We start from the raw sequence: 20,350 nt of genomic DNA on the forward strand, positions 1-20,350 counted from the left end.
AATTTCAATGCATCCGGCAACTTCAACCGCATGTGCCTATGGCAATGCTGCATATAATTTTCTATTACAAACACGTGTGTCCTCAAAAGCGTGGTTCATTCATTTTCGATCGATCGGTTGGTTCCATTAGTAGAGCAAGAGTAATATTTTAAAGATTAAATATGAAGCAAAGGAAGTCAAATGTTGGGGTAAAATCAGCTTTAAATGGTGTGAAAAATGATAGCATCGTGAAGAAGCAAAAAAATAGTGAAGTAAGCACTCCTGCAAAAGGAACACCGGCAAAGAAACTTGGCAAAACTCCTGTTAAGGAAGTACCACCAAAGAAGGTAGAGGTGGAAGAGGAAGAAGAATCCGAGGAGGAAGAGGATTCAGGTGCCGATGTCGCAGAAGATGTCGTTAACGAAGGTGAAGATTCTGAAGCTGAAGATGAGGAGGACAACGATGATGATGATGATGATGACGACGATGACGACGATGACAATGACGATGTAAGTGAAGAAGAAGATGAAAACATTGAAGGATTGGTAGAAAACGAAGCAGAGGAAGATGAGGCTGAGGAAGATGATGACGAAGAACCAACTGAAGTACCCATTGAAAAACGTGCTTCGGAATCCTCAGCTAAGGCTAAGTCTAAGAAGCCGAAGTCGTCGGATGAGACTGGTGCGCAAAAAATTAAAACCGGTGCTCTGCCAAAAGACTTTCCAAAGGAGCAAGTGCTTATTGTAAAAAATTTGCCCAAAAGTAAGTAAACTTGTATGGAAAGATATCGAAAAAAATTTATTGTTTTGAATTCCCTGCAGATTACAAACAAATTGAGCTCGTCGAGGTATTTGCAAAGTATGGTACCTTAGATACAATTCATAATATTCGCGGACCAGCAAGCTGCGTTGCATATGTTGCATATACATCACCTGAAGAAGCCGAAGCGGCCCAAGAAGCAACAGACAAAATTGCTACGGTAAAAGGAGCCCTTTTAAAAGTAAGCATTCAAACACCAAATGCGAAAAAACTTAAAAAGGCCGAGGCATTGAAAGAAAAGAAGAAGAAATTTGATGAAACTAAGGACCGCACAATTTATATCCGAAATTTAAAATTCGGTACCACAGAAGATCAAATTAAGAGTCATTTCGCTAATTGTGGGGCCATCGAAAGTGTTAACTTATATAAAAAGGGAACCTTTCCCCCTGCTTGTTTTGTTTGTTTCGAAGATGAGTCGGCACTTCCATCTGCTTTTAAGCTACACAATTCAATACTAAATGATAGTAACATTTGGATTTATAAGGCCAACGAAATAAGAGAAGAGATGGCTAAGGATCCTCAACGCACAATTCTACTTAAAAATAAGTCAAATTTATGTAAGTAGCTATAGTGGGTTATAGGTGTTATTCGAGGCACTCTATAACTGCGACAATATTGCAGCCCTGATAATCAATTTGCAACACTGTTGCAGATGCTCAGCTGATACTTAAGCAAAATAATTGCAATATTTTGCGCGATATATTTATATTGATTTATATTTTTTTATTTTAGCGAACATTGAGTTCTCTAAATTAGAGGCGATATTCTCCAAGTGTGGCGAAATCGAAGTCGAAAGCTCTTGCATATTATGCAAGAAAAACGTGTTGGCTTTTGTTACATTCAAGGATCAAAAAGCTGCTAAAAAAGCTTTAAAACTGAATGGTACCAGTGCGCAAGGTATCGATTTAGAAATTGAAGAGTATAAAGTAATTATACCCAAAAATAAATCAACTGTATTTATACAGAATATAAAACCAGGTAAGCTTATTAGAGACTTTAGCTTTTATGATTTTTACTTTTATCTTTAAGTTGTTACATATTATTCTACTTATGTATGATATATCAAGTAAAGAAAGTAACATTATAAATATTTGTAATTTATATATTTCAAATCGACATACATACAACTATTTCATTAGAGAAATATATTGCAATTAATATACTTGTATATTTTAGGTGTAACCGAAGAAGAAATTCGTGAGCTTTTCGCTTCCACAGGGCCAATTGAAAATGTGAATGTAATTAGTAACTTCGCCACTGTTAAATTCGCGGATACTGACAGTTTTTGCAAAGCTTTCCTCTTAAACGAGTCGACTCTGCGCGGACAAGTAATATTCTTAGAACCATATTCAGAGAAAAAAAAAGATGTTATAAGAAAATTGCATCATAAGGCACCATTGAACCGTAAAAGACCGGCGGGTTCGCAATTTAAGGGCTTTGCCAAAAGGAGTAAACCTAACTAACTGATACATATATTTTTAATTTTCTCACGTATGAAAAGAAATTTTTACTTATAGTCATAAATATAATGTATTAAACAAAAACTGGTTTTCTTATTTGGTCGTTGTTGTTTTAGTGACGGTTATCTCATCATGGGTGGTACGGTTTAGGTTTGTTGTCGTCAAAGTAGTCTAATCGTAGGCCTAAGAAACTTGCTGTTTCGACAATATTGGACCATAGAGCGAATAGTCTATATAAATAAAAATGAATCGCCAAAATGTATGTACGCTCATAACTCAATAACGCCTGGACCAATTTGGCCAATTCTTTTTCTTAAATGTTCGTTGAAGTTCAAAGATGGTTTTTACGGAGAGAAAAATTCGAATAATTTCCGGAAAACCCCTAAAAACAGTCTTTCTTTTCCCCATACAAACGTTACATACATACATACATATGTACATTTATAAAAATGAATGTTTGTTTGTTAGTAATACTAAGAGAACGGTTGATGAAATTTGTAAAGGTTGTTTGTTGTGGATCGGGAAAGGTTAAGAAACAAATACCTTATACTTTTCATGAGGAGAAGTCGGAAAATTGGACAATTCCAAAAAGTAACATTTTTCATACACATTTTTTTTCAATTTTTGTTTGTTTTGTTTTTCAATATTTTGATTTGTAAATTATTTAAATCGTTCAATTGCGGTCGCTTGCTTTTTTATACCGGCTATCCAAAGGAAAAATTATTGAAAATTATTCAGTGAAAACTTTATGTGTGTTTCAGACGAAGTGATCAATTACTGATTGAAATTTGTTACGAAGCCACGAAGAGGTCGCGCTAATATTTGTCGGCGTTCTTTTTGCCATCAACGTATGTCAGCCCAAAGAAAGGCAAGAAGTACTCCCAAAATGCGATGACATACGTGCGGAATTATGGATCGCGGTCAATCAGCTAGCGATCGTAACGATATCACAGCACGACTTTTTAAACAATAGCTGCGATGTTTGACGGTCTTTATCTTGAAGCAACCTATGGTATATATGGTGCTGTTAGATGCTGAATGTATTCTGTTGCGTGTTGCCGAACGCACACATTCTTCTTTGAATGCGGATGGTGATTACACCAGATCAAATTGATGAAATCATTTCAGCGGAAATTCCTGATTCAGAGATAGATCCAGAATTATACGAAGTGGTGAAAACCAATATGGTTCATGGACTTTGGGAACCTTACAATCCCACTTTGGTTTGTATGTCTGACAATAAATGCACGAAACACTACTCATGTGCTTTTCTTTCGGAAACGGAAATGGGAAATGATGGATATTCACTGTATCGGCGTCGCTCACCAGACGACAATGGCAGAACATTTAGCATTTAGAGGCGTGAATATCGACGTTAACAACACATCGAAGTTGAAAACATCGCCACTTTTGTCTAATTCACATTCAAAACTCATGTCAATCTTGAATATTGCAGATTGGTGAAATCGATCAAATACGTTTGCAAGTACGTCACCAAAGAAAGCAACATAGCGGTTATTAGCCTTGAACGATATGAGATCAGCAGTATCAAATGGGTCGATATGTGAACTGCAATAAAGCGCTTTGTAGGATATTTACTTTTGCAATTCATGAAAGTTTTCCGACTGTTGTCCGTCTCGCGGTTCAACTTCATTTAAGTCATTGCGTATTGTGAATGGTACAGTGTGTGCAACTTTTTGAGAAGCATGCCAGCAGTTGCGTTTGCTGGAACATGCTAATCGCTGGAAACAGACGAAGCACAATGCGATAGTTACTTCGCATGCCACCGAAGTTCGCATACTTTTCGCGAAGATCATTTCGACATATCAGCCTTCAAATTCGCGTTAATTATGGGATACGAAAAAATGACATTGCCGATGACATTTTACATTGTATTCGCTATGAATTGGAAATCGGCAAATTTCGGTTGATACTTCCAGTGGTTTGATATCAATTTCACCTCCCTTTTGTCAATTCACTTCAACGGAAGATGAACTCATCACGAATGTTTATCCGAACATTGGCCAAATTATCGTAACTGCAATTGCTTGAGTACACGCGCAATTTTAGCTGCCAAAAATACCGATGTTAATGACTTAAACTGGAAGATTCAAAGTCAAATTCCGGGAGGTTTGCGCTCATATAAATCGATCGATCGTCTTGACAAAGAAGACGGAACCGTAATTTATCCAGTGGAATTTCCAAATTCTTTGGAAAGGCTTGGTATGCCCCAGCATCATTTGCATCTCAAAGTTGGATCTGTCATTATTATGTTTCACAATCTTCATGCGCCGAAACTGTGTAATGGAACCCGACTGATTATGACGCAGTTATCGAATACAAGGGACAGCCATTTCAGTTCAAACGTATTCAATTTCCAGGGAAAATTGCCTTTGCGTTGACTATCAACAGGACACAAGGAAATCGGGAAATTCTATGTTTTTTACACGGCCAGATAATGTGTGGTGTTGACGAGTTGGAAACCCATCTCCTCTGTATATTTACGCACCAGAACAGAAATCAAAAAACTATGTTTATTAAGCTGCACTACATTAAAAAAATGTAGAAAATCGAAAATAAATCATTTTTGACACAATATAATTTCAACTTTTTTTCATTTCAAAACACATAATTTCACGCAGGACAACAGCTGCGGGGTCAGCTAGTACTTGATAAGTGGGCTTTGCTGCGCATGCAAAAGGTAGTCGTGAGAGAGTCATTGCATGCTGGACATACATATGTATTTGTGGAATATATGATTCGATTCTGAATAAGTAGGAGTTTAACATGTTACAGTATCCAGAATGAAGTTGCGCAAGGGTAACTTTAGATTCTCGCGGCAACTCGAAATCGTCATCTGCAATGGGAAATGGATGCTTTGGCTCCAAGTACACCATTCATTAAAAGGGAGTCGGTGAAGGTGTTAAAAGCTCAGCTGGCGGTCAGTGCGTGTCTAAAGTGATTTGCGTCCGAAGTCTGGTCGGCGTGCTGTTCAATGTCGTTGTCGCAGTCTAATCTTAACTCTTCGGATCGGTGAGTTTTAGGTTAAAGAGAGTCAAATAACAGTTTGTGGCCTTCGAAAAGATGGACACCTACCATACCAGAAAAATATTCTGTATACTGCCAGATGAAAAAGTTTAATAGCAAAGAAATGGACTCCACATAATTAAACGAAATGAATACGAAATCATAGCGGTATGGAAAAGAGGAAGTTGCAAAACTAATAGAACTCTGGCAAACTACTTTGAAATAATACTTTATAATTAAACTTTAAGTAAAACTACTTTCTTCTGATCCTCATCGAAATTATAGAAAACGAGCAATCCTGATTCCTATAAGCTTGACTTCTTAAGGAAACAATAAAAATAAATTGTACTTTGGGAACTTTTAACCTTCCCCGTTTACTACTATCTTCTTTCAGTGTTTATTATGAATAATAAATATGTCGCAGGAGTTTTTAACTCGTAAAAGTCACAACGGTTTCTTCTACCAATATTTTCAAATCTTTCGAAAATTAAGTATAAATTTAAAATTTGTAATCTTTTTTGTAGGAGCACAGAAGTTTTCCGTTCCTGAAAGATAAATTTTCACAGGCACAGGAATATAAAAAAAATCATTTTCATCGCGGCAGAAAACAGCCCTGAAGTAATTTGGAGCAATGAAGTCGAGTTGACATTCCTTGGCCGGATAAAAACTCGTCCGTTCCGATAACGTAGACTCAACTCATGCGACCGAAGAGAAGTGTTAGATGAGTTTACATCTCTCTATTCGACTGTTAATGTTTCCGGAACCAAAAAAATGTATGTAAGTATTCATACGTTCACATGGTAATCGGGTCTACCTAACTGGAATTGACTCGCACTTATATTCGAGCAATGATTGTCAGCGTTCCTCAATGTTATTTAAGGAATGTTTCCTACCGTTGAAACAAAAAATACCGCACATAAGTTATATGCCAATGGGGGTATCAACTGATTAAAATTCTTGCTTCATTAAAAAAACAATATCTGACATTGCTCATCATGCTATTTAGATGATTTTAAAATTAACACTCTATTTATATTTTCTGGATGAAATTTTTGATTTTTTACTTTAGAGACCGAATTTAGTGATGACCATTCGAATATTTTGAAGATGATAGGCGGAAAATTTAAAATTATTAATATTTTATATTACCAAAAGAATTACAAACGAAATTAATGAAAATAGACTTTAATATTCGCTAACATATTTATAATATGAACCGACATAGTATCTAACTTATGTACAATAGGGAAAAGTAGCCTATGTTGATTATGATAGGTTTTTACGTATTTCATTCAAAATGTAAACTTGTTAGAGCAAAACAAATATAGCCAAAAGACTAATTTCAATAACTCACTTGCTCCATAAAATTTCCTAAGTACATACATATGTATATCCATAAGTATTTTCCTTTAGTACGTTAGCGTATAAACCATTTTACTTATGCGAAATTGCCCTTAACTACTTAAGCTACTCTTACGTATGACTGTAAATTGGATGCATACCTGAATACTTGCATAGGTGCACTGAGTATTTACTATATACATACATACATGCAAATATATGTATGTATATGTGCAGGCGGTTTCTTGCGTGATTCACTGCGACGCCGGTTGTTCATATCACGCCGTATATTTGCGCATCGAACTCAAAAGTCGCGTGATTCATGAGATTCTCACTCGTAGGCTGTTATATTTGTGATTCCTTCGCCGAATCTTTTTAGTTTTCGCTCTCCACACCACGTTTCCAATGAATGTGCTAATACACGAAAACGTGTGTAACATCCAAATGTATTTCAACGACCACATCGATCGCTCTACCAACAAAATACATTCACTTTTGCATTATTTTTATATTTTTGTTATTATTCCGTGTTGATAGTAATGAGAAACAGATCCCCACGCCCAAATATTTGCGAAAGGTTTCTCTCACCTCCTATGCCTTGCACAAATAGACTTTCACATCACACACAGGCGTATATATGCACGTGTGCATGTATGTATGTATGTATAGTTGAGCATGTGCTATTTGCAAACTGTTGTAAATTGCATCCACATCCATATAAGCATGACAACTGTATGTATACTTATATACATACATACATATGTATATGTAAATACTATAAGTTTGTGTATAGCGACAAGTGATAGTACTTAAACTACACATTAAACTTCCGAGTTCCACGGCCTTTGGTCTCTCTTAGCACTTTTCTGAGATATAATTTTTGTCTACTATGTTCTTGCTCCATCTTATATAAAAGTAACGGAAATCACTTGTCATAAATAAAGCCAAAAAATAGTCTATTTTCTAGCATCAAATTTTAAAAAACTAATTTCAGCTTGTTTGCTTTATTTTCCAACTAAAACATAATATTTAATTTTTTATCGCTAAAAGGATTTCAGATTAGTTTATTTGTCGACTCAAATATTTAAAAACATTACATTATTAAAAACAAACGTATAGTAAATTAATTTTACAACAACAAATACAAAAGGCAGGTAAACAAAATCAGTATTGATAAAAAAGTAATATTTTAAATGTCCAATAAAAACAATCTTCATGAAGAATATACATATTATTCAATCATAATTTTGAAGAATATATTTAACACTCTGGGACGCAGAGGGAAAACAGGTACCTGGGAGGATACATCGTTATCATCATTATTTAAATCTATTTTTTTTTTATTTTGAGATAAATTTATTTTAATTTTACCATATTTCTGTATATTTTTTGTAGATGTTACATAGGATCAGCTAAAGCGTCCAGAAGAAATATTGATGCAGCTCCGAAAAAGATATTGACCGTTAAGTAGTCTGTAGAAGCCCGGAGGGCCGGTCTCCAAACTCCTAACCCTCTTCTTTACTGTATATACTTATACCTTTTTAAAATGTTAATGAACTATCATACTCGTACACTTTTCATGAGTCATTTGAAAAAGGAAAACACATAAAATAATTTCGAATTTTTAACATTTATTTTATTTCTAATATCGGCCACTTTAGTTAGTGGTTGCTGTTAGTTACATGCATATGTATGTATTTGCTGTCATTCTATCTTGTACCACTACGGGCATTTGTGGTTCTTTACCGGTAATTAATTAAACACAAGTATGTATGTATGTACTTGTATATACCCAATATAATTCCGCTGGGTTCCGCGCTTCGATAAGCTTCATTCAATTCATATTTCTTATTACTGCACTAAATCAGTTCATATTTTTGTTGGTATGTTATTTAAATCCATCCATATTTCTATGCATTTCTATGCAACTAGTGTGTTTGTAAGTAAAAACGTATGTATATTAGCATGCACTTGTAAACATGTAGTTCAATATGTAATCATGTACTTTTTACCTTGCTATGGTATTTGGCGATCTCTCTGATTTTGCAGAATTTTCTTTAAACAAATCAGTCGTAATAATTTCTATATCTGATACATATGGGTTGTTAGGTGGCAATATGCAATGAATAATTCTACTCAGATTTTATACTTGTATATATTAATTGATAAATGTCCCATTTTTAGGGTAATTATTTTGTTTTAAAAGATATTCATAGCATTACCTTCTAGTATTTTTTTGTTTCAATTTAATTGTGTATAATTGTATAATATGCTCTAGATATATGTACGTAGGTAAATATAAAAGTTACGTTTAAATATTCACGTTCATAGAAAATTCTCTTATAAGAACGGTAAATGAATAATTTTTGTTAAGTTCTTTGTTCAATGTTCGAGTAAGACCTAATGACCAGTTCAATAAATTCCGCAAATCAGCTTTCTAATGGTGTGTAATTGTATAAGATATGTATATTCATACACATATTAAATGTAAACTGTATTTCCAGGTGTCACCGTGTGTAAATTGCAATGAAAATTGATGCTCAAGGTCCCTAACGCGTTAAAAAAATTTCGGTAGTTTAAGTTGTGAGCAAATATCAATTTGCCAAAAAAAAAATTCGAAGTTGCTAAAATAGAAAAAGTCAATGGAATTTCAGCTTTGAACAGCTGATTGTCATGATTTAAAATGAATCCTATACTTTATGTTTACCATAAGGTAATTATTTTAACGACTTGTTAACTTTGATTAAAAAAAATGTTTTAATGTTTTTGTTTTTGCGTTTGGCAAAAATGGAGAACAACTCGATCCAATACTTTAAAGCACGCATTCAACAAAACTACGCTTTGTATAAAGTTCAAAGCGTCATTTGTTCGAAGCGCTCATCTATCAAAATCAGAAAAAAATGTACACGCTGGACACACTTTTTCTGCAACATTTTATATTACCTTTTGGAAGTGCACTTATGCAATATGGAAGCTAACTAATTCGAAAAAATGAGTTAAAGGCTAAGAATTTCGCGTAAGGGAAGCTACCGCGCGCATGTTATCGTAGTCAGTCTCCTTATTTAAAATATTTCAATAAAACGTCATATCTACTCGCACAACACACTACATTATATTCGGATTTAAGCTAAAAAAACAGCAATATCAAGCTATTTGTCCCCACCCTCTCAGCAACTTTTCGATCAATATCACTTGCATTCAATTCAGTTAACAATAAGGCAAATTAGATGTAAAGGGCACTACTGTTAAAGCAAGCAAAATTATGGAAAATAATTTATTTCACAAAGAGCTATTAAGGCTTAGTATATAATTTTTTTTTTGTATATTGTGCACTACTTGTTTTTTAAGCGGCACCATACCTACAATAAAGTGAAGTGCTTATATACGAGCACATGTACTACAATAAATGTGAGAGCAGGCAATGTTAATAAATTCGAGTTGTGAGTTGATTAAAAACGGTTTACGTTTAAGTCTTAGATACTAAAATACAAATGGAACACAATATTTAATTTAAAAAACTTTAAAAAACACGAAATATGTGTTCGTAAACACCAGATATTTGGCTTGATCCTCGCAATTGCAGGTGTGAGTTTAATTTATGAACGAGCTAGTGCATATGTATAAAGTATGTGCAGTAGGAAGATTTGATATGGCAAAAAATAATATTATTACTAACTAAATTATACAAATAAAAACTAAAATAAAACACAAAAATTAATTTTATTCTTTTTTTGTAGCTTTTTAATCGTTTTTTTGTTTTGCGTACAAGTTTATCGTAAAAATTATCGTAGTTTTGAGAATAATATAATATTATATATATATATATATGTATGTTTCGACAGACTTATAAGTTGAGAATTTCTTTTTTAATTTAAACAAATTAAAAGAAATAATACAAAGGAGCACAAATCAAAAGTAGGAATTTCGGAAGAAAATTACAAAAATAATAATAATACACTGGGTAGGAGCACAGCAAGTCCACAATTTGTTTCATAAATAATATTAACTTGTTTTTTGTTTTTTTTTTGTTTGTTTATAATTAAGTATACTGCTTCGTTTTCTTGTGTTATACATTTACTCACATATTGTAAACAGGAACAGAATAATGAAGTACAAAAATATATCAAAAATGCACAATTCGATCGTTAATGTGATTAAAGATTAAAAGATCTTTCGCATGCCATCTAATATTTAATAGATATTCATATACATATGTATGTGTATAAAAGATAATTTCATTTCGTATATTTTTACTTATGACGCGTTCCGCGCATACATTTTTTTTAATATAAAGTTTTTTTTTATTTTTTTGTTATGCTTAGTTTTTGCATTTAATATTTCTTAATTTTTTTTTTTTTGCGTAATATTAGTTGTCGTTGTTAGGCCAAAAACTACTGGCTCACAAAGTGGTAATAAGAAATTTTTTTTCTTTAGCTTTTTCATAAATTTTATGATTTTTTATTTCGTTTTTCGTCTTTCCCATACATTCACCAGCACAAAATCAACTATTTAAATAAATGACAAAAGTAAAAAAATTACTATGATAAACAGGAAAACATAATAATTAACGATGAGCATTCCAACATTAATCCATGGATGATAATGAGTATAAAAAAATAACTGAAACAATAAATATTTTTGTCTTTAAATATGGGTATGCAATAAAAGGAGTAAACAAATCAGCGTAAATGACAAATATAATAGCAAAATTCGCCATAGAAGTCTTGTCCGATTTAAAAGAGCGAAAAAACTATTTGAAAACATTAGACACCGAACTATTCAAAACAAGAAAAAACGTAGAATATAAATTAAACAAATACACATTAAAAATGTGTTCCCTTTTTTGAAAAGGTAAACACTTTAGAGAACCATGCAACTTGACGAAGATTACTTTCAAGCGATTATATCAAAAACGTACATATTTGGGATGTGCACTTTTACATTCATGCAGAGTCTATCGCAATTAAGCGAACACCAATGACCACTGCATATGTATTTTAGTTTAAATTGAAAATATTTTCGTTGAAAATATGCAATTATTTCATTTTTATAGTTTTTGTTCGTTTCGCCACCTAATTGTCAATTTCATTACACTTTCTTTCTAGTCACATCCGTACTCCACTATCGAGAATTATTCGTTTATTATGTGAATTTCTACTATCTCTCATTGAATCGCATCTTTCTTATCAAAGTTCGTCTAAAATAATATTTTCCTCCATCAGAATACTCTTCTAATTTTATTTGTTTTGATTGTGAATAGCAATCTGCGCAGCAATAGAATTATAAAAATTATGCGCATCTGCTTTTACCTACCACTCCTCAATCCATACTGCTTTCCACCAAGTACCTTGTGCATTATGTCTACTTGTCCAAAGGTAAGTTCCCCCACAAAAATAAATATTATTAAATGACGACGATCGCTTTCTTTGATCTAACATTTCTTCATTTTGCTTACTGCACTTTAAAAAATACAAAGTCTTCTTTCTGTTCCTTCCCTTTAAGCATCGATCAGAGATGCCTGTATATGCTGCTCCAATAGAGGCTCTTCACCATTCTCTAGCTCAAGTTTATGGATACCATTCTCTATCAGCTGCAGAGCGTCACCGTCACCTTTACCATTCAATTGGGGTGTCTGCTCCGGTTGAATAACAGTAGGTTCTTCTGCTCCTATAGCAGCGGTACCATTTGTTTTTGTCTGTTCTACGGTAGGTTTATTTTTTAAAAGATTTGATGATTTAGTTGGAGTTACTGCTTTCTTAGTTACATCTTTGGTTTTCGCTTTCAGAAGTGAGTTTGTCGTTTTCGTAGGCGAAAGTGACGATTTGCCAGCTGTTGATGGTCTAGTAGGTCCCGGTGGAGTCTTTTTCTGCAACGTACTGCTGGAGGTTTTTGCAGCTGTTGCACTAATCGATACACTACCTACAGTGCGGCGTGTCGTAGTCGATGATAATGTGGATGAATGCGTAGTCTTCGGAGCAGGGCGAGCAGTAAAAGTCTTAGTAGTTGTAGTTGTTGTAGTGGTAGTGGTTGAAGTCGAACTCTTAGCACGACTTGCAGCAGTTGTAGTGGTCGAACTTTTAGTTACGCCATTAGCAGTTGGTGCTGTGGTCTTAAGAGGACTTTTAGTCGTAGCTAGACCAGTACCTGTGCTAGTTGGAGCCTTGCGTAGTTGTGATGTTAAAGTGGTGCGAGGTGATGACAACTTCGGTTTGGTTGTACCCGAAAGACCCAAAGTTGTTGGCTTAGTAGGTGCACTGCTGGTTGGTTTGGGCTTGGCGGTGGTTGTGCCATTGGAAACAGTCGTCGATGCCCCTGTAGTAGTTGGTGCTGAACGACGTGCAGTAGACAAGGTAGTGGTACGAGAAGCAGTCAATTTAGCAGCAGTCGGTGCTGTCGTTGGGCGTGTTGTAGTTGTTGTCTTAGTAACTGTGCGAGACGCTGCAGTGGTAGACGTTAGAGGCTTGCGAGCAGCAGTAGTAGCTGACAATTTAGTTGAAGCTGTAGTTGTAGCCGGTTTTTTCTCAGCGGTAGCAGTCGTCTTAGCCGGAGCAGTACGTGGTCTAGCGGCAGACACTGTTGAAAGAGTAGTTTTGCCAACCGGTTTTTTAGCTGGTTCTGCAGCCTTTTTAACATCGATACCCTTTGTTTTCGTCGAAGTTGGAGTACGAGCCTGTTTAACCTCTGGTTTTTTGCGAGCATCCGCAGCAACTTTTACGGCGCCAGCTGTAGCTGCCAGAGCACCTACAGCAGCAGCAGCGATCACGGTTTCTTCAACGGCTGACGGTGTGGTTTCATTAGCAGCTAACTCTATAGTATTTTCTGAATGAGTAGGCACCGAGGGCTGATCTGAAGTTTCCAAAATTGGTTCAGCCACAGCCGAAGCATTTGCATCAAAATTACTGCTCTCACCTGATACATTTACAGGCTCCGAGTGGAGTACCTCTACCTCCGACTCTGGCTGCGTAATAAGCTCTGGCTCAGAAACTGATTGTACTTCTGGCTCTGGCACAGCTTTAAGTTCTGGCTCAGATACAGCTGCATATTCTGGCTCAGTAACGGGGGACTCCACCAGTTCCACATGAGCCTCTTCATGTGCGGGCTCAGCAATTGGGGACTCCACCAGTTCCAAATGAGCCTCTTCATGCACTGGTTCAACTGATAAATCTACTGGCTCTGGCTCAAATGGAGCAGCATTCGAGCTTTCCACAGATATGGAAGCAGGTATGTGCTCCTCAAATCCATTTAATTCAGACTCCAATTTCTCAGGGGACGCTACTAGTGGTTGTTCATCTTCTGGCTTTGTCAAGAATAAATTGTCTTCGTGATGTTCAAATGTGGACTTTGCTGTTTCCTCCTTCAAGTGTTGTTGCTCCTGTGGTTCGTTGTAGTAGCTTTGTTCGTTTTGCTGCGAAAAGCCAGCATCTGGCTGCAGTTCGGTTGAAAATGCTGAAAATGCATGATCCGCTTCAATTGATGGCTGTTCAACAGATGCGTCTTGTTCGGGTTCTGAAGTAGCAAATGGATTCATACTTTCAACGATGTTAGCTGCTGTTTGTGCAACCTCCTCTACCTGCGAAAACATAAAAAGATATAAAGAAATATTATTACATATTAAAATTAAGAAATACGATAATCTAAACATCAATTAATTAAGGAAATCCTCAAAACATGGCGAGTTTTAACGTTCTTTAATTTAGTAAATGCCTCAAAATGAAAGCAGGTAAATTGTTGAACACAAAACTTCATCTCTGAAAACATATCCAACATTTCTACCATAATGGAGTTGTACACATTTGTGCTGCATCATTAACAATGCTACAGGTTTGCACCATCATTCATATTGAAGACGTTCTATACATAAAGCACATTGGTGTGTAGTCAAAGACATTGACATTTAAAGCCAAAAAAGCAAATAGTTTGAGACACACAACAAAGAATTTTTCACAGCTGGAAGCAGTGTGCGTCAGTCAGGCACAGCTATCGATGATTAACAATAATTAAGAAAATTTGTTCATAATTGTACACATCAGCGAGAGAAGATGCACAGTAACCAACCATGAATTGGATTACAACTGCAGACTCAACAAATTTCGCTGAGTAATGATCTCTTTAATAACTGTGTGTGATATGTTGAATCTCAAGCTACAAGTTAAAAATGTAAAAGTATATTATAAACATATTTTTAGTTGAAGAATGTTATCCGGCGAAGTTCAAAACAAATATATAATAGTGGAATAGATGGAAACAAGTAACGGATGATAACCAGGCAGAATAATAAAGAACGGGGAAGTCACTGCAGACAGCACAACACCAAATTATTTTTCGTACCGAAGACGGAGTAACTCACACAAAATATAGTATACATACATATGTAGAATCAAAGTAGAAATAACGAGAATTAGAACAAACACCAAAAGTGTAAGAACAAAGGTTAACAAATTGAAAAGGAAGAAGCTATGAAAATTCCAACGTTTTGAAAGTAATTAAGTTACAAAATGAAGAAAAGAAGACTATTTGTCTATTTTTAAATGCTTTTTAGAAGACACTAAAGTAGTAAAACTGTTATAACAACACAAAAAACTGTTCTGCAAAAACAGTACAAAAACTATTTTTAATTTATGTACATACTAGATACCTATTTTAAAGTAAATGATGTTATTTTCTAATAAATCGCGTATATTTATTGTATTTTCACTTATTTCATTGAAACCTATGTTAAACTTAAATTATAATTGTAAAAATTGTGTTTAAAATTCGTTTCGGTAAAGTTTTGAAGAGTTTAACAAAAACATGTGGACTCAACGAGACGAAAGTAACGGACGAAAATATTTTATCAGCAAAAAATCAAATTACAAAAAATTGCTTACTTTCAGCTAGAATTTTGTTAGTTATCTCTTTTACTTCAATATTGCATCACATCGATTCCGAATTTACTTTATAAGACTCTGACAGGCACCAATGGTGTAGCTTACCATGGCGTTCTAATTTCATCACAAAGAACATCCATATTTGGGACATTTTTGGTGCATATGGCTCTTTTAACAACACCCAGAGATGTTCTATAGGGTTTAAGTCTGAGCTGGACGATTCCCACTCCAAAACATTGATAGAATTTTCATTAAAAAATGTTTGTGCCAACTTAGACGTATGCTTGATTGTTATCTTCCTTATAACAGCAAATTTTCCTCAGCCCATGGCAACATTAGATTTTTTAGCATGCCGACGTATTTCTCCTTATATAAAATTCCATCAATTTTATGGAGTGGACCAACACCATTCCAGATAAAACATCCCCACACCATAATTGATCCTCCACCATACTCAACTACGCGTGGAACATAACAAGGAACAAATTCTTGAATTATTGAACGGCGAACATACCTTCGACCATCAGGACCTAAGTGATTAATTATTGTTAGATCGTTCCATCTACGCGTCGTTTCTACGAATTTTAGTCAGAAGTGGGTTCCTGCGTGCTGCCCTGCCGTGAAATCCAGATTCGACCAAACGCCGGGCAATTGTTCTCTTAGATACTTGGACATTGTATTCGCCTTGAATTTCATGTAGAATGTCAGTGGAACTCTTTTTTGGGTTTCTTCGCGAGATATTATTAATTATGCGGTCTATTTCTGTTGCAATTTTTCAGGTTTTTTCTTTGCATGCAACATTGGAAATAGTTTTAAGATTCTGTATATGTTTAAAGGCATTGAAAACATTTTTTGTTGAGAATTTGAACTGATTCACAATTTATTTGTATATCTTTCCAGACTGACGAAGGTCAAAAATGTAACTATGTACGGCAGATGTACATCTGCAGCTTTTTCTCATTAAAAAACTTGAATAATACATTTTAATATTTTTTAAAACACAACACTTACTATAAATAGTAATATTATTAATAAAAATTAACTGTTTCTAATTAGGTATCATTCAAATATACATACATATGCGCATAATGTCAGTTTTTGCTTACATAAGTACATGAATTTGAATATTATATTTAAAAGCCTGCTCAGATTTTGTCGTTATTGCAATACAATTTTCTCTTGATGGATTTTCCATATGAAGAGAGTTCACTTTTTATTTCCTAAGGCGTCATTGCTGCCACCCCACTCACATATTGCTCGTATAGCTTTATGGTTTAACGTATGTTAAGTTTATAGTGGCTTCAAATGAAGGAAAAACGACAGACATTCATGAGTATGTATGACAAAGAATTTTAGGATGTGAGTTTTGCAAAGTAATTGCACGTGATTAGGGTTCACAATTGATACAGGTGAAAGATTCACTTAAATATGCTATTGTATTTCCTGAATATATATGGTATACGAATTCAAATTTGAAAACAAACAGTTCGTCTGCGACTGTGAGAATATAGAAAAATATACTTTATGATATAGAATTTCATTTCGGGCTTCTCTAGGCCTTTTTCAGCAAAGGGAAGTATTAACGGAATGCAACAGTAGTTTCAGAAAGATATCCGTTATTATTTGGGGCAAAACTTCGCAATAGTATGTATAACAAGAAGATAGTCTGTAAACGTAACGTCACCACATTAATTAATTTAACGATTTCTTGGTTAGGTCGAAAAGTTGGATAATATAAATCTGAAAATCATTAAGTTTTAAAATAATACACTAGCTGGTTTATGTTCTAATTGCACGTAATACCAAATATATATAAAATCATTGGGAAACTATAAAATTGGTAGCATACTTTTAGGCGAATAAATAATTTGAAAAAATATATATTTTGAATTTTGTTCAACGATTAGTTTTTAAGACCAATAAGTAAAATAATGACAATAACATACAAATTGACTGCCGATTGCGCCCTCTGTTGGGACTTATGGGATAATTGTCATTCATTTACTCCTGGCTGACATACTATATTTATTCCATTATTTATTTCTGATTTGCAGCTTCTGACTATATTTTAAACACATGTTTTTGCCATGCCATATGTGGACAGCCCTGCGACGGTGGGTGTCCGGTTATGAAAAATTGTGTTCCAAATGATCAGAGTGACGAACTGAAGCGATTTAGACATGTCCGTCTGTATATACGGGAAGTACAAACTAAGCGATTAAAATCAAGTTCTTGTATGAAAATTTATTTATTTGTGAAGGGTATTATATATTCAACAAACATGAACAGGAAAACAGCAAATAAATAAAACAGAAGAGGATATACGGTATAAATATAATTTTTCGGCCACAATACCATCAAACCTTTGTATACGAATATATATAGTACGTACAAATGTATGTAAATCTATTTTTTAATGACGGAAGCAGTTTGGGGGAGCAGCACTTTGGAGTCGAGGAGGTCGGTTTGGACGATGCTCGAGCAGTCACACAGTCGACAATGAAAAACACAGCGTCAAATTAATTTCTTGCTAAACTTAGCAACTCCTCACACAGTTACATATATACCATAGTTAGTATGAATGTATGTTTGTATGTAAATGTGCAGCATGGTGCGTTCTAAAGGGGACAACAAAACAGCAAGACAAACAAAACCAGAGTGACAGCCGAGGAAATAATAAGAAGAAGAAAAAAACGTTCCAACCAAAACCAGAAAGTCCAAAACCCAACAAAAACAATGGAGAACAACAAGAGCATAGCAATGACAGCAATGTGGAGCTGGTTTTTGGTGTTCGGCGTTTGAAAGTTATTTAAAACAAATGAAGGCAACTGAAAATGTCATTGACCAAACCTAGAGGCAGCAGTAATAAAAGCAACAGTTGCTGGCATTCATCTAATGGCAAGCGCTAACGCCACTTGCAACGAAATGCCAGCTTTTGTAGGTATTCATTTGTGTAAATTTGTGTCTAAACTTCCACGTACATAGATATATATGTATGTACAAATGTACATATGTATATGTATTTACATAATATATACATATTTATGTGCAAGTATTATGTAGTGTTTGTCTAAAGCTGGGAAAAATTATGGCGCTCGGCTGCGGAGCAACCAAGTGTAATGAGGTCACATATTAAGCCGTGCTAAAATCAGCAGCACATATACATATGTATGTATATACATGCATACACACACATATATACATATGCACATGGTACATGGCAACATTAATTGTGCTTGTCTGCTTTGCCAGCTTTACTGGTTATGAGTTAGTCATCCGTCCAGGCAAAGAGCTACTGCCAGTACATGCATACAGGTATACATATATGTATATGTATATGTGTGTATGTATATTCAAAGCAGCTAATTCGAACGAAAACATCCACACGAATTTGTTGTCTAAGCCAAGTCGCAACGCCATCAGCTGTAAGCGCCAACTAGCGATTGTCTAAGCCAGCAGACGCCACAGAGATCGATGCACTGCACTGAAATTGGGCTACAACCACTCAAGCAGCCAGCCAATGCGCGAGCACCTATTGCTTGCACAAATTCGCACGAACAATTTTCGTTCGCATGCCAGCAAAAACAAGAGAATTAAATAAATGGAGTGGCGAAAATCCAATAGCAACTAACTTTAGCTCCAACACGAGAAAGTAACAGCCTCAAAAGCCAAAATGTGAAAGAAAGAAAATACTTGATAATGATGTATAATTAATTAATCATGTGTAGATTACCTTTTTCTTCAACAAAACAACAAAATGCCCGCCCAATTTGGTGTTTCTTCGCTATTTTGGTATTTATGAGCGTTGTATTATTAGATAATTTGCACCAGAAAAGGCGTTGGCTTCGACACTCACACAATATATTTTCATATTTACACTGTAATTGATTTGTTTCAGGCTTTAGGCGAGCATTACTATTCCCATTAATATTTTTTCTATGGATTAAATAACCGATAAAGTGAGTATGTATTTGCAATGCCTTGTGGGAAGTTATTGAAAATTTTAAAGTTATCCGAATCGTTCCACACTTTAAAAAGTAATGCCTGCCTCACGCTATCGGGACTCTCGGGAGTGGAAGAATAAATTAGCGATAAAATCGTCAACTTGAAAGAATTGCACTGTATATATTACTTTGGAAAAATGTTCATAACATCTGGACTGAACATGTAAACTGGACTCAAACCGCATCGATACATTTAGGCATAACATTCCGTGCGAAGTTTCATCTCCATATGTCAATTACTGTGTTTTTTCCACCTGTTTGTTTACAGCGCGAGAAATTTGTCTGGACCTTTACTACAGACAAAAAATGTGGCAAGAGTTTGCTTGAAAATTTGTGTGTTCAATGGAATCAAGGCTACATAATCTTTGAAAATGTTACAAAAGTGTTTTGGGAGTCTATTTAGTAACGAACATAAGCTTTAAATGAAGCTGGTGAAGTCTTCGAAAACTTGCTGCACGCAAGTTGTTTATCCACCTCTGATAAGACGATAGCATCGAAGAAGTTAAAGAAACAGTGCTCCTAAATTGTTTGAATCAGAACCAATAGAGTGAATATCAGAAGAACTCAACATCTCTTGTGAATCGATTCAACACAATTTGGTTATTTTTTTGGGTACAAAACGATATTCGTACGAAGAGACATGCATCTATTGCAAAAACAACGTCAAGTAGAGGTCGCAAAAGACATGCTTGACGACGTAGCTCTGGAATCTACATTCATCACACGCATCATTACAGGTCGAAACCGAAAAAACCAAAAAACGCTGAATTCAGTAAAAACCACCTCAGCCGAGGATTATAAGAAGTGTAGGAAAAATTAGCTTAGCCGTTAGCATTCTTGTGTTGGCTCAGGG

The 20,350-nt window shown here is 34.9% G+C and overlaps 2 protein-coding genes across 2 annotated transcripts in view; one reads left to right on the forward strand and one right to left on the reverse strand.

The window, feature by feature from the left end:
• Positions 1-70: 70 nt before the first annotated feature.
• LOC126759678 (DNA-binding protein modulo) lies at positions 71-2,342 on the forward strand. The gene is made up of 4 exons (XM_050474680.1): positions 71-741; positions 801-1,355; positions 1,531-1,776; positions 1,975-2,342. The coding sequence occupies exons 1-4, from the start codon at positions 162-164 to the stop codon at positions 2,259-2,261; spliced, it is 1,668 nt and encodes a 555-aa protein (XP_050330637.1). The 5' UTR covers positions 71-161; the 3' UTR covers positions 2,262-2,342.
• A 5,895-nt stretch (positions 2,343-8,237) lies between these two features.
• Positions 8,238-20,350, reverse strand: part of LOC126751208 (205 kDa microtubule-associated protein) — a 33,014-nt gene continuing 20,901 nt past the window's right edge. The window contains exon 2 of the mRNA XM_050461267.1: positions 8,238-14,196. Within this exon, the coding sequence (XP_050317224.1) occupies positions 12,124-14,196 (2,073 nt within the window). The 3' untranslated portion in view covers positions 8,238-12,123. The remainder of the gene's footprint in view (positions 14,197-20,350) is intronic.

The sequence above is a fragment of the Bactrocera neohumeralis genome, chromosome 2 (assembly GCF_024586455.1).
Source record: "Bactrocera neohumeralis isolate Rockhampton chromosome 2, APGP_CSIRO_Bneo_wtdbg2-racon-allhic-juicebox.fasta_v2, whole genome shotgun sequence".
Classification (NCBI taxonomy): Eukaryota; Metazoa; Arthropoda; class Insecta; order Diptera; family Tephritidae; genus Bactrocera; species Bactrocera neohumeralis.